This window comes from Podarcis vaucheri, assembly GCF_965113315.1.
Source record: "Podarcis vaucheri genome assembly, chromosome: 11".
NCBI classification, from domain to species: domain Eukaryota; kingdom Metazoa; phylum Chordata; class Lepidosauria; order Squamata; family Lacertidae; genus Podarcis; species Podarcis vaucheri.
In genome coordinates this window covers 58,216,056-58,230,202 of record NC_138749.1, presented here as the reverse complement: position 1 = coordinate 58,230,202, position 14,147 = coordinate 58,216,056, and the positions used below count along the sequence as shown (strand labels likewise).

The 14,147-nt window shown below is 38.8% G+C and overlaps 1 protein-coding gene across 9 annotated transcripts in view; it reads left to right on the top strand.

Moving 5' to 3' along the window:
- AOPEP (aminopeptidase O (putative)) overlaps window positions 1-14,147 on the top strand; it is a 193,287-nt gene that overhangs the window by 78,747 nt on the left and 100,393 nt on the right. For 8 of the 9 annotated variants that reach the window (XM_082241560.1, XM_082241558.1, XM_082241559.1 and 5 more), the window contains one exon: window positions 8,195-8,238. In XM_082241560.1, coding sequence (XP_082097686.1) covers window positions 8,195-8,238 — 44 coding nt within the window. Of the gene's footprint in view, window positions 1-4,682; window positions 4,934-8,194; window positions 8,239-14,147 lie in introns of those variants that run through there. The other variant, XM_082241565.1, reaches the window with a different exon arrangement.

The window sequence follows — 14,147 nt, the reverse complement described above, 5'->3', positions numbered from 1 at the left end:
TGACCTTCTTCTGATACAGAGTAGTTATTATGTTTCCAACTTTCCCCTTGTAAATCATCCTTAGTTATATTAACACAACCTCAATTGAATATTTCAAAAACTAAACTTTGGTTTGAATATAAAAATGAACGTACAAAAACAAACTGTAGCAACAGAAGCAGATAATCTTTTTTGCCTTCTTCATTCCAGGATGGCTTTGTTAAATTCTTATGGAAACACATTTCAGTCATGCTTTGTTACTCAAGGTTGCTATTCTTTATAGAGAGAAATTGCTTCTGGAGTATTAAAAGGGTCAAGTGGAGGCCCACAGAAGCCTCTCTTTTCATAAGGTATCTTAATGTAAGGTTAAAAATTCAATCTTGGTTTACAGCATGCCATATTGTGAACAACTGCACTGTGTTGAAAGAGAACTTCTGCATGTCATGAGACACATCACCATCAGATAATGGATATTTTCATTTAGATCAAATTAAACGGGACTTAGATTTTTTAAAAAATCATTGCTTTCTTTCTGATATTGACATTAAACCTATGAAATAAGAATGCCAGCATGCATTCATAATATTTTTGTGGTGACCTGCTTAAAAGCATGAAAATAAGATAAAATACAACTAGGTTTCAAGAGGAACAAAATATTTCCCTATTGTTACAAAACTGAAAATTTCTTTCTACTTCCATCATTGACTGTAAAGAATTGAGTCAAGATGCACTGCTGAGTGTAGAAAAGCCATATTCAAGATGAATACACACACCCTTTTTTCAAAAGACACCTAAGCTGTTCCTACATGTTCTTTATCATTTATTTATTTATTTATTTATTTATTTATTTGTTGGTTGTTTAGTTTTATTTTTAACTAACTCTTGCTCCATGGAGCAGAGAGACCTACACATGGCTCCTACGTGGTCTGCTATCTAGGTACAGCTCCATATGGAGCCCACTTGAATTGTGTGCCTTTAGGCCATTTTTAAAGACTCTTTAGATTATTTTCTTGCAGTGGCTTCCATAAATAAATGCTGTCTTGGGTAGATTTGTATGTTTGTCCCTGGCTTCATAAACTATGATTTACATCATGACCACCTACTTCTCTGTTGCTCCTCCTCTCTGCTTGTATGCCAGCTTTCACATTGAGATTCTTGCTTGCATTAAACCAATGTTCTCAGTTTTGTCCAAGGGGCTGCACCCAACTAAATCATTGTGCACGCAGAACAGCATCTGTAAAAGCAATGGAATGTGCCCACCCTCAACCCCATGCACACCCCAAATATGTTATGGGGGTTCCTGTAACCCGCTGGAACAGATTTAATGGAAGTGCTGGAATATGTGGAGGAAGGAGGCAGTGGAAGTTCCCCTGCACTCACAAAAGTTGTTCCAAGCATTCAGATTTAGATGGATACAACTGCGGAACTTTGGTGTAATTTTAGTTAACAAATCAGGCCAATAACCCAGAATTTGTCATGGTCTGCTTTCTGATTTACCTGCCTTTTTCTCATAACATCTAACTTGCCCCAGTTCAGCTCTGTGAGAATTATGGCTAAATTGGGATTTCAGCTTGCATCTCCTTAATCTTAAATCAAAGCTTTTTTCATTGCATGATACAAAATTCAAATAGGGTGCTCAGACAGACCCTAAAGGATCAGACCAAAACATGGCAACATAAAACCAAAAGGAGAGATGATAAAGGCTTGGGGGGGGGGAGCAAAGAAAGCAAATTACTTTCTAAAGATAAAATGTTAAAGTTAGAGTTCCACAGTGGGATGTAAGTGGGAATACCACAGAGAGGATGTTTTATAATTGTTCAAAAAAAAATAATTCAGCTTGGTAGTTAGAAATATTACTTGAATCAATGTAGAGAAATGAGGATAGGATATGAATGACACAGTACAGTATGGCTTCCAACATTACGCATATATGTTTTTCAGGAGAGAAACGCAGTGAGGCTCTCTGTGTGGAATTTGCAGAAGCACATTGCCTTCCCATCTACTCATTCTCAGGCCTAGGAAGAAGGGGAGGACTCTTGTACTGCCATCAGCTAAGTAAGGATAGAAGGGAGAATCATATCAAGATGACAATAGCCTCATTATCATGATAGATTTTTCTTAGCTATGGTTACCAAAGCTGGTAATGTTTAGATTCTCTCTGAGCTCAGTAGACTTACTTCCTACCAAATAAGATTCAGATTGGAGCCTTAGAAACCTATGGTCCCTAGCTGTTGGTTGAAAACAAGGCAGCAAAATGCATTATTTCAGTTACACAGAAAGTATTAGATAGGGTAGGAGACTTGAATTTGTTTCAGATAAATCTGCAGGCTTGATGCGAAATCAATTTGCTTAGCAAATTACACAAATATTGCAAAATGTTGGAAGATCTCTGCTCATAAGGCTATTAGTCATCATTGTAAGATCATATTACAATAGAGTTGCTAATCCACTAGTCATTTTCTTTTGCGCCCCAGCAGCCTGCTGTGAAATGTGGCTTTATAAACTGTCCAGCTGTTGTGACCAGATGAAACTTTTCAAACATGCTCCTAACCCTGAGGCAAATGTTTACTAATCAAGAGTTTGAAAAATTGTCGTCTATTTTTTTATAGCTATTGTAGATGTGGCAGAAAGCCCCTGCTTAATTTTACATTTGGTTTTTCATGCTCGGTTCCAAAAAATACGTTTAATGAGAGGTGGGGATTGTTGCACAGGGTGGTGGTGTCCCAGGATCCCCATATTGGTGTTGTGATGAGCACCAGAACAAAGGATAGGAAAGGAGAAAAAGATACAAAAGCATTTCTTTTGTTGCCCTTTCCCAGCATTGCATCCAATTGTGCTGCATTTTTAACCTTTTGATTTATAGTGTTTCCTGACAGTAACGCTGTAGCATAATTCATTTAGTAAGCATGCAATCTGTGTATCTCTGGGGGGAAAGAGCATGCATTTCTTGCAATGATGCTGGGATATAGTTCAATAACACAAGATGAGATGGGAGCTCAAGGTACCCTTTAGATTGACAAGATCTGAGGAGGGTCTGTCAAGGATGAAATGGAATCAGAGACAGGAGGAAAAGGATTACACTAAGTTCTATATCTTCATTGAATTTTATTTTATCAGCTTTGGCATTATTTGAACCAGAATCAACTAAAGCCAATGGAAATTTTCTACCCTGACCTTCACATTTAGGAATCTATTACTTGAGGATAAAATGCAGCCAAGTCCAGGGCTTTTTTTTTCTAGAAAAAGAGGTACCGCAACTTGTTGACCTTTTTTTAGGGAGGAGCACCCAGCCCAACTTGTTGAGCTTTTTATGACACAAATTGCTGGGCTGCAACACCAGAACTTGCCAAAGAACTCACTAAAAAGCCCTGGCCAAATCCATATTTGGTCTCCCACAAATCTGTGGTGAGAATCCTTTGGGCATTCTCAAGTGCCATTTTGTGATATAACATCTTGGTTGTGCCATGGGAAAATTATAGTCAATTTTGAGCTCATTGTACAGAGATTCTGAATGGTAGATTTGCTTATTTGGCCTGCATACCTCTGTACAGGTAATATATATATATGCACATCTAGACAAATGTGGCTGCAAATGCAGATTTTTACGGGTTACCTAGCATAAATATGAATAAGAATCTTTAACCAAACATCAGATACAGAATAAATAACAGTTTTAAAAGGTTTTAATGTTTAGTATTCCTCTACACCATAAAAAATAATGGGATGGATTCCCAGCATTTAAAACTATGAAGAACAGAGTATAACATCTAAAGTATAAATAATTGCTTGCATTCTGAATACTAGCCTTGTTTCTAGTGGCATTTGTAGTATTTTTCCTAGATCTGAGCCACAGGTGCAAGGAAATGACTTCACATGTGAAACATTAATCAGTTTGCTTTTTTCTCCTTCATTTTGACTGCATGCTCGGTATGTTTTTAATAGTAGTTTTTGTTTATTTTAGTTGAGTAGCAAGAAAGTCTGGAATTTTAGGGCAGGATTTTTTAAAAGTCCATTCTGGTTTCTGTGAGAGAATCCATTGACTAACACCTTTCGATGAAATTTGTGTAATGAATGGAGTGTTGGTAACTATAAATAAATAGAAATGAGTATGAGTTGTTGATTCCACTAGTGCAGTTAAGGTTGATGTTTAGTTTGGTGATGAAAAATGAATATCTTGGGGATAAAATACTTCACAGATTTTAATTTTCTCATTGTAACATCTGCTTCAACAAGTAACCAGCTGTAATACTGATTCATTTGTTGAGATAATAATTTTGCATCTTATTATTAGTTCAGTCTTATTAATATGCATGCTAAAATATCTAAGCTTTTCTATTGTGTGTGAAAGTGTTCTACAAGTTCCATTTTAACTGATCCTTATCTTCATGGAAAGTATTTTGCTAGCTACATAGAGTTTTCATAATTCGGTTAAAGTAGATATACAAGCATGAAAATGAATGTGTCTTCTTTGTTCCAAGAAAGCATAGCAAGTATTGTTCCAGTTCTATTCTTTTAGAACTCAGCAACTGCAGAGTTGATTGAAGCTTTTTCTGTGACTAAAACTTCATCAGGCAGGCAGAAATATTTGCTCCACTGGATCATTGCTTTTGCATTTTAATATTTAGACAACTTGGGATTATTATTGTTTGGCTAGTTAGGATCAAATTTGTTTGTATTCAGTGTCTCCATCTGTCTGTCAACAGGAAGGCATATTGTACTGGTGCATTTTGATAATAAAGACTACCCGGATACATTTGACTCAGCTGGAACAAAAAGAAATGAGAACGTGTGCAACAACATTTTGTCCTTAGCAATTGTTTTATCTAGATGTGCCTTACAGAGATAAAATATTTTCAGCATGGTATGCATCCCGATGATTAGCCCATCCTTTAAATGAATCAAATATGATTACGGTACAATTGAATAATATGCTAGTTCCAAACATTCCGTTCTGTGTTCCAAAGTTTATGACACACTTTAATGTGACCCCCCCAAAAAAAAAACAAGTCAAAATTTGGCTATGTATATGAAGGGCTCTGCAGATAGAAGACTTAATTATTAATGATGGGAGGGAGGATCCTGGAGCAAGTTTACCTCCAACTGCTCTAATAGCACCTCAAAGTTCACCCATTTACTTGCTTCCATAAAAGTTAAAAAGTTGGCATGTACCACACGTAGGAACATTGTGGTAGGGAAAACAAAGTACCCCTCAGGAGTTCTGTAACCCCTTGGGTCCTTGCAAACACTCTCTTTACTGCTTCATCATTCCTCCTGCATCCCTATCACATGATCTCCTTTTTAAATTTTTTTTAAATTAATTTTAACATATAAATTATAGTACATACCACAAAACTTCACCACTTATACAATCTTTTTTGGACTTCCATCAGCACCTTTGATGATCCACCATTTTAGCCATTTCGTATGCATTTCTTAAGTTCATGTTGCCTTTAAGTATCTTAACTAACCGCCCTCCCCCTTATCCATTTTTGCAATATTTCCAATAATTCTCCTCACAAAACTTCTTGCAAGCCTACAAACATAGTCTGATCATCACAAATACTTTTCAAATAATCTGTAAATTTACTCCAGTCTTCTGTGAATTTCTGGTCCTGCCAATTTCGAATCCTTCCTGTTAGTTTATCTAATTCTGCATAGTCCATTAATTTCATCCTCCATTCTTCCTTCGTCGGTAATTCTTCTTGCTTCCGTTTTTGTGCCAATAATATTCTTGCTGCTGTTATTGCATACAAAACCAACTTAAATTCCTTTCTATTTATATCACTTCCTACAATGCCCAGTAAAAATGCTTCTGGTTTCTCCTATCACATGATCTCCTGCACTGTCCCAAAGAGCCCTTCAACCCCCCCCCCCCAGCTAATTTGGAGGGGCAGGGGCTGCAGATGAAGAGGAAATATTCAAAAATCATGTTCCTTGCCTATTTCACTGATGAATGTCACTGAATCAAAGAGCCTTCCGTCACTGAGCAGCGGCACTGATCCAGCCCAATAACAATACAGTAAACAAATTACATATTTGACTGCACAATAAGAATAGGCAGATTGCATCCTTTTGTGGTGGTGATGTTGAAATTGTGTTTGTCTAGATATAAAGATTTGTTTTGGATAGTGCAATTTTGAGTACGCACACAAAATATAAATATACCGTATTTTTCGCTCTATAGGACGCACTTTTTCCCCTTCAAAAATGAAGGAGAAATGTGTGTGCGTCCTATGGAGCGAAGACGCTATAGCCCCGCGCGCGCTCTCCCAGCTGGGGAGGTGACGCGGGGCTGTAGAGGCTCCTGCCATCACCTCCCCAGCCGGGAGAGGGTCGTGGGGGACTGCTTTAGCCTTGCGCACACTCCCAGCTGGGGAGGTGACCCGCGGCTATGGCAGGAGCCTCTCCGCTGCCCTTTCCTTTGCTCCCTGACCTGCTCTTTGGGGCTGGTGGTGGGCTTCCCCCGCCAGCCCCAAAGAGCAGGTCGAAAGGAACCTGAAGCCTGGAGAGTGAGAGGGGTCAGTGCATACCGACCCCTCTCGCTCTCCAGGCTTCCAAGGTAGCCGCCTGAACGCACCTTAAACGACACCTTGTTTTAGAGTGGGAAAACAAGAGGGGGAAAGTTCTCCCCCTCTCTGTGCAGCGCCTCCTGCTGCTTCACTGAAGAGGCGCTGGGCAGAGAGGGGGAGAATTTTTTTTTCTTGTTCTCCCCGCTCTAAAACAAAGTGCGTCCTATTGTCCGGTGCGTCCTATGGTGCGAAAAATACGGTAGTAATATACAGTAGGTGGCTTTGTAATTGTTTTCTCTGTGGTTGTTAAAAGATGCTCCTCATGAGACCAGAGGAACATCTGGCTGTGAGTGCTGAACGCCGCTCCTTGCCACTTTCCTTGCCCTTTCCACCTGGCCTAGGGGGCAGGGCCCAGACTCACCAGCCCTACTATGTTAAATATGTATTTTGTAGTTGACCTCCTTTGTAATGTTTTATTTTGAAATCTTTAAGATAATATTTTAATTTTCCGTCATGTTGCGTTAAATGTATACTCTATATTTGACTTTCTGCAGATTGTTTTATTTATGTTTTATTGATTTAATATGCTGTAAACCGCTTTGATATTTTTCTTAAAGACATAAAGCGGTATAGAATATAAAATAAATAAATAAATGATACTTAAGCCTTTGAAATGTAAATTATTTATGCAAGTGGGACTTCCAACCAAAATGTTGCATTGTGGTGTGTTTCCGCTCCAGATTGTAGCAATTTATCCTGTCCCTCTTCTAAGTCACTACATCCCTCTCTGTCATCCCAAATTCTACATTTTCTTACCCTTTAGCAGTCAGCAATTGAAGGCTGCTGAGCACACCGAGTCCTCACTGGGCTGTTTTGGGATTTTGTCTTTTTTAAATATTAGGGACGCGGGTGGCGCTGTGGGTTAAAGCCTCAGCGCCTAGGGCTTGCCGATCGTAAGGTCGGCGGTTCGAATCCCCGCGGCGGGGTGCGCTCCCGCTGCTCAGTCCCAGCGCCTGCCAACCTAGCAGTTCGAAAGCACCCCCGGGTGTAAGTAGATAAATAGGTACCGCTTACCAGCGGGAAGGTAAACGGCGTTCCGTGTGCTGCGCTGGCTCGCCAGATGCAGCTTTGTCACGCTGGCCACGTGACCCGGAAGTGTCTCCGGACAGCGCTGGCCCCCGGCCTATAGATGTGAGATGGGCGCACAAACCCCAGAGTCTGTCAAGACTGGCCCGTTCGGGCAGGGGTACCTTTACCTTTAATTGAAGGCTGCTGAGCACACCGAGTCCTCACTGGGCTGTTTTGGGGTTTTGTCTTTTTTAAATATATATATCAAATCATGATGTTACATAGGTATGCAAATCATGGTGTTTCCCCAAACCAACTTGGTGCTATAGTGGCTGCAGAAGGATAGGCACCCATACCTGAACTTTGGAAATAGAGGGGATAATCCACCCAGCACAAGTATGTTTGTTTATAAATTTCTTACTTATGACTTCATATTATGTTCCTGCATTTCGTCTACTTAATTTTCTAGTTGCCATTGCTAAGTGTTCTGATCTCTTGTGATAGCTGTCTGTAAGCCTTGACATTATATTCACATGTCTATTTTAAATGTTATAAAACGGAATAAACAGTTCAAGTATTGTTAAGTGTGTATTTTTAAATTCATGTTATTAAACTGTGGTCTTTTGTTACTCTTCCAGGACTTTCTTCATTTATTACTGAGGGACATCCCACAGCTAAAACGGTAGGTCGGAATCAGCCTGAGAAAGACAAAGAACATAATGGGTATATATTCAAAATGGGTTTTGTCTCCAGAATCTCTGCAGATGAAAAGCTTGTATATAAATCTTCCATCAACTTATACACAGACAACAAAATTTAATGGGTGGAATTCAGCGTCATGCTATTACAGATAGCATGCACAGACATATAAGCATATCAGTTTGCCAAATGGAACAATGACCCCACCCCTTGTGCTTTTTTGCCCCTGAGCCAATTTTGGGGGAGGGAGAGAGGAGTCCCTGCTGGGCAAGTTGAAGCCCTGAAGGGGTTTGTTAGGTGAATTCTGCCCAATGTGTTTGTCATGCCTCCTATCTAATAAAATAAACAAGGGCAATTAATTAATTAATTAATTAGTATACTGCCCTTCACCTGCAGATCACATCTATAGCCCCTCCCAAGAGCTTACAGTGAACTGCACAAACATTGTGGGTGCAGTCTTATACAGGTTTACTTAGGAGTAAAGCTATGGGACTTACTTCTGAGAAGACATGTATAGGATTTCACTATAAGCTTAATTAGTATAATTTTTTTTATAGGCAAAGAGAAATCATGGAAAGCGTTGGATATTCTAAAACTGGAATTAGTTTGTAGGTCTTTGATTTTAAAACACTTTCACAGTTCTATGGAAACATCCAGCCTCACTTACTTACATAAGCAGGATACCACCGTGATATCAGCTAATTCTTTTCATTAGGAAATCCTTTGCATATTCTTTATAACATAACTGTTATTCAGTAGTTTGATTTAACCATTTTATGATAAAGCAGACTGCTGGATCACCAACAGTCATGTGTGATATAAAATTTTATTCTACTATTAATTTGTTTCTGCTAGGATGTTTGACTATATTGTGGAAGCTTTTGTTGTGAAGCCTTGGTTTATAAAAGAAACCTTTTGTGAAAAACCTAAATTATTGAAACAATATGGATTTCTAACCCCTGATGTTTGGGGGGGAAATCGAGATACCTAGTTAATTAAATTCGTATGTTTTGATTTTATTAATGTTCTTAGATTTTTTTAAGAAACTTGATTCTCCTATTTCTTGTTTGTATCAGTTTTGATTTGAAATTGAAGGCCAGGTTGGTATCTAAGAATGTGCCAGGAACATTTTAATTTTAAATAAGAAGGTTGTAATAGCTGTTTATTCAACTTCTCCCTTAAGAAAGTATGGAGAAGCTTTTAGTTTTATGATAATTTACTGTATAGCCGTGAATATACTATGCTGCCAGCTTTATATATGGTAAAAAGTTACAGTGTGATGCCAAGAGCAACAGAACATGATGTTTATCTAAAACCACACTTTCACCTGCTCCCTGTAGTGGCAACCATATTTTCCCACTCATTGCTCAACACATTTCATTTGCTAGTATAATATGGGAGAAGAGTTACACTTTGTCCATCTGAAATGAAGTATGTGCATAATGACCAAATATTGTCGTTACTGGAATGTATTCACATGTTTAAGAATATTGGTCAGGATTCAAAAAGCCATGCAACTAGTTCTGTGAGCCAAAGGGAACTTTGGGCTTGGGGTTCTAGTTTTGTTTGTTTCTTTTTGGTGACACCAAGCCATTATGCTCCATGGCAGGCTTCTTCTGAAATCAAGGGGTGTTTCAAAACCAGCTTGTGATAGATGCTGCATTGGCGGCCGTTGTTCAAAGGAAAATGTCAAAAATTCCACTGGACTGGTGTGAAATTTTTGTATGAGCTTAAGCAGTTTTTGGGATTCTAGCCAGTATATCTATTCAGTTTTTTCCAATACTGAAGCTAGGAAATGTGTTTTTCTTGGAAGGGACAACACATTCCCGGTTTCCTTTCTTTTTTCAATATGCATCTGCGATCATTTTGAATCATATTCCTAAGATGACCATGAATTTTGGCAAACCTTGTCCTAAATTCAACAGCTCACCATTATTGTGGTCCCCAGCAATCACATTCTGTGTTGTAAGTGTAAGGGAAATATCTAGACCACTTAATGTTTATACAAGGAATTCTGTTGCATCGTGCTGATCTGCTTGCAATAATTATACAGGGCACACTAATTAATTCTATGTGGCTTATTCTTTCGGCATAAAGTCATTCTTCTAATATTGGATATAAAGTGAAATGAAATAGATTATATAGAGCCATACACCAACTGCCGTTATTTCTGTATTGTTGCTTGCACTGAATTGGCAGTATTCAAGTGCAATGAAAGTACATATATATCTCTTCATATACCTATATGTGTATATACATTTAGCAAGGGTTGCTGATCCTTGACAAGGGTGCTGATCTATGCACTGGCAACTGTGAACCAGTGGTCCCTGTGCTCTGCAGCACCGTCCCAGCCCCAGAACACAGCTCAATCTCAGCATTGGCTGCAATCAGCTGATAAAGGACATCTCTTTGGTATGTGGAGCTGCATTGGCTAGATCCCGGGTGCAGAGGGATGTTGGGTGGCATGTCTTTAACTGTACCAGGCCTGCCAATGTAGTCTGTCTGTGCTGGGCACCTTCAAGCTCTATGGATTCACTGGGTGCTATGCTGCTCATTTCGGTAGATCTTACCCCTTTAGTTGCTTATCTTCATTTTTAGGGGAGGAAATAATGTTTACAGCTTGTGTAGCTTGTTAGTTTCACTTTCAATCTAACACCTGCTCTTGGCAAAAATGGTAAACAACTCTTGCACACTAGTGCCAAAGAGTTTTTAACTAGTAGTGTCAAGTTATTATTTTTAACTTCAAAATCTTACCTTCATAGAATCATAGAGTTGGAATAGACCACAAGGGCCATCGAGTCCAACCCCCTGCCAAGCAGGAAACACCATCAGAGCACTCCTTCAGATTATGTTCTTATTGCTCAGAATAACTGTAAAATGGGCACCTCACGGTATTAGTATTTAATGAAAGCCATTTCAAAATATGTTTCACATACAAATAGCATATACTTCCTGCATAAAAGGTATCATGAGACTTAGGTGTTAAAAAATCTACACCTAAAGCAACTAATAACTAAAGGAAATTCAGTGCTCTGTGTAAATATGGAAGGAAAGTTTTCTGCCTTGTGAGAAATTTTCTAAAAGGTGGAATATTAAACAACAACAACAATTGTTTAATTAAATTTGTATACCGCCCTTCATCCAAAGATCCCATGGTGATTCACAACAGAAAAACATAAAATGCAAATAAAGTTTGATCTATATTCTATGTGCTTACATTCATCTTTAAATGAAATAATTTTCATAGCAATCAGACCTGCGTGGTTGTAATTTCCTGACATTTTTGTATTCTGAGGATGCCTAAGTGTTTTTTCTAGGATACTTTAAGGCACATGATCTGATGGGGAAAGGCTAGTGTTGAAAGAAGACTCTATAACTGAGGCGACCAGTGTTCTTAGTCAGTGGGTTGCCTCCATGGTTCAGCTGAAGTTCATTCACCTCACTAGACATTACTGAGCCATTTCTGCCTTCGCATGAACATGCCTTGAAAGGAAACTTTTTGCACTGCCTATGAATTTCACTTTTGTATTTTCAGAATTTTATCACAACAGTGGATGGGTGTAGTTGCTCTTCTCTTCCCATTCTCTCTATTCAAAGCATTTGTTTTAGCTATTAATAAAGTATGACTCTTGATCATCTTGTCTGTTTTCTAAGTTATGAAACATAACATGCTATGCCAATATTGAACTATTTTCTGCTTGTAAACCAGCACTTGTCTATTTGGCTATATTTCTCTATCAGTCTTAGGATGGCTTAGTGTCATAACTTATTCAAAGCAACCTTGGCAATTATTGTTTTTTGTGGATTTTCAGAATCTTTAGACACCACAGGGCTGTAATTTTAATGCAATCCTGGAAAACCTACAAAATGGTTTATGTTTGCATGTAGATACAGCCTTTATATAGGAATTATGGCTCCATTTTTTCAAGGCTTTGCAGTTCTTGGCTGCTTCCTTTCATGCAAGTTGGGACACTCGGTTTTTTGTCAAATCCTCTTACCTAATGCAGCCCTCTGTGCCACATCCCATTATTTTCTGAAGTATCACCCAACCCTTGGGCAGCAGTTTTCAGGGTGAGCAGTAGACTTTAGTGAGTAGAGGGGATTGGTGACAATCCTTGACTAGTGTGAGCAAAAGTGCTTTCCTTTAAGTCAAAGCCACTATTGGATATAACACTTTGTATTTGGCACATTGTTTGGATCCAGGGGGAGCTTCTTCCATTTGAGGAATGTGATTTCTCTGTCTCAGTTGTACAAAACACACAAATTCATTATTCTTTGTTAACAGAGCCTTCTTCAGAGGCTTGCTTAAATTAGTCTACGAAGTACTATGTTCATGGATGGCACAGTATGAATCACAATCATAATCATAATTAACAATATTAAAGGGAAAGGCACACTTTAAAAAATGAAAATAAATCCATTCTTTGTTTAAAATCTTTGTCCTAAGTTGTGTTACTCTTGTTGCATCTGGTTAATGGACAATCTAAGTGTCTGGGAAAGTGCTGGGTTTATAAGCAAATGCTAAATTACAGCTCCTTTGACATTCCAGGAAATGCTTTTTACTTTTAGCTTGCCTTCTTATCTAAATATTTATGAGGAGACAAGGTATTCCATGGACTGAAAAATCTTAAGAGAAGAGATACAGAACCAAGTTGCCCTGGATGTTGGCTGCCTCTTTAACTTGGTTCGTGTCATCTCCCTTGCGGATGTATCACTTTCCCTGAACTTCCCTTTCCTTGTGGGCCTCTGCATTATTCCCATTTTTAGGTGTAAAAAGTCCTACGCTACCTTATAATGTAGCTTGGTTAAGCTAAAAGCAACATACAAAAACAGGTTTTTACAGGTTCAATTGTCATAGTGTATACTTTGTGGCAAACATGGGTTCGTTGCTATATGACAGCGATGCCAAACTTGGTCTTCCAGCTGTTTTGGGACTACAACTCCCATCATCCCTAGCTAACAGGACCAGTGGTCAGGGATGATGGGAATTGTAGTCCCAAAACAGCTGGAGGGCCAAATTTGACCATCACTGCTATATGATGTGTGAACAGTGGAAGGAACATTGAAAGCTAATTACAGTTTTTAAATTCTGTAAGTTAATCTCTTCATTGCTTCCCTTGCCTGCTTTTGTCCAATCTGCAAGGGACATGTATCTAGGAAATGCAGTTGAGGGACAGGAGTGCATGGAAGAAGCAGGGGAGAAGTTAAGCACCTCTTACCCACCACTGCCATACCTTCCCCACCATTTTTTAGATGTTCAGCAGAGAGCTAGGTTCCCTGGCCTTGGCCTTTTGTCAAACGCCTAATTCAACCCAAAGTCTTCCGTTTTTCCTGCTATTTCAGCTCCTTATCCACGTATCTTAGAAGGCAATGGAAGGATGAAATTAACTAAAACAGGAGCTTCTGGTCTAGTCAGTTCCCATCCAGTGAACTTACCCTTTTAAGAAGTTAAAACATATTATTGCAAAAAACATATTTTTTTCGGTGAGGTGTGCTACGCATTGTGGACAATATTCAGTACCCACGGTACAGCAAAATGAAAACATTTGCTAATCATATATCTCAGAACGTATTTCTGCTTTTCTGCAGCACAGCTAGAAATATTATGAAAATCTGGGGGGGGGGGGGTTGATCACACAATGGTGGAGAAGACAAAATGTATATATGCATCATGGCCTATGATAGCTTTACAATATCAGCAGTTCTTTCTAATCTGTTATCTGAACCTATTTTTATTCCCACTGAGTGTAAATACAGAAGCCTTTGCCATTTTCAGGCTGTTATGCTTTAGAAGTGCATTCTGCGTTTGCTTGGAATAATTGATGTGATATAGGGGTGTTTTTGGCCAGCGCACAAGATTATTATTTTAGAGTCTAAAGCTAAAGATATTGA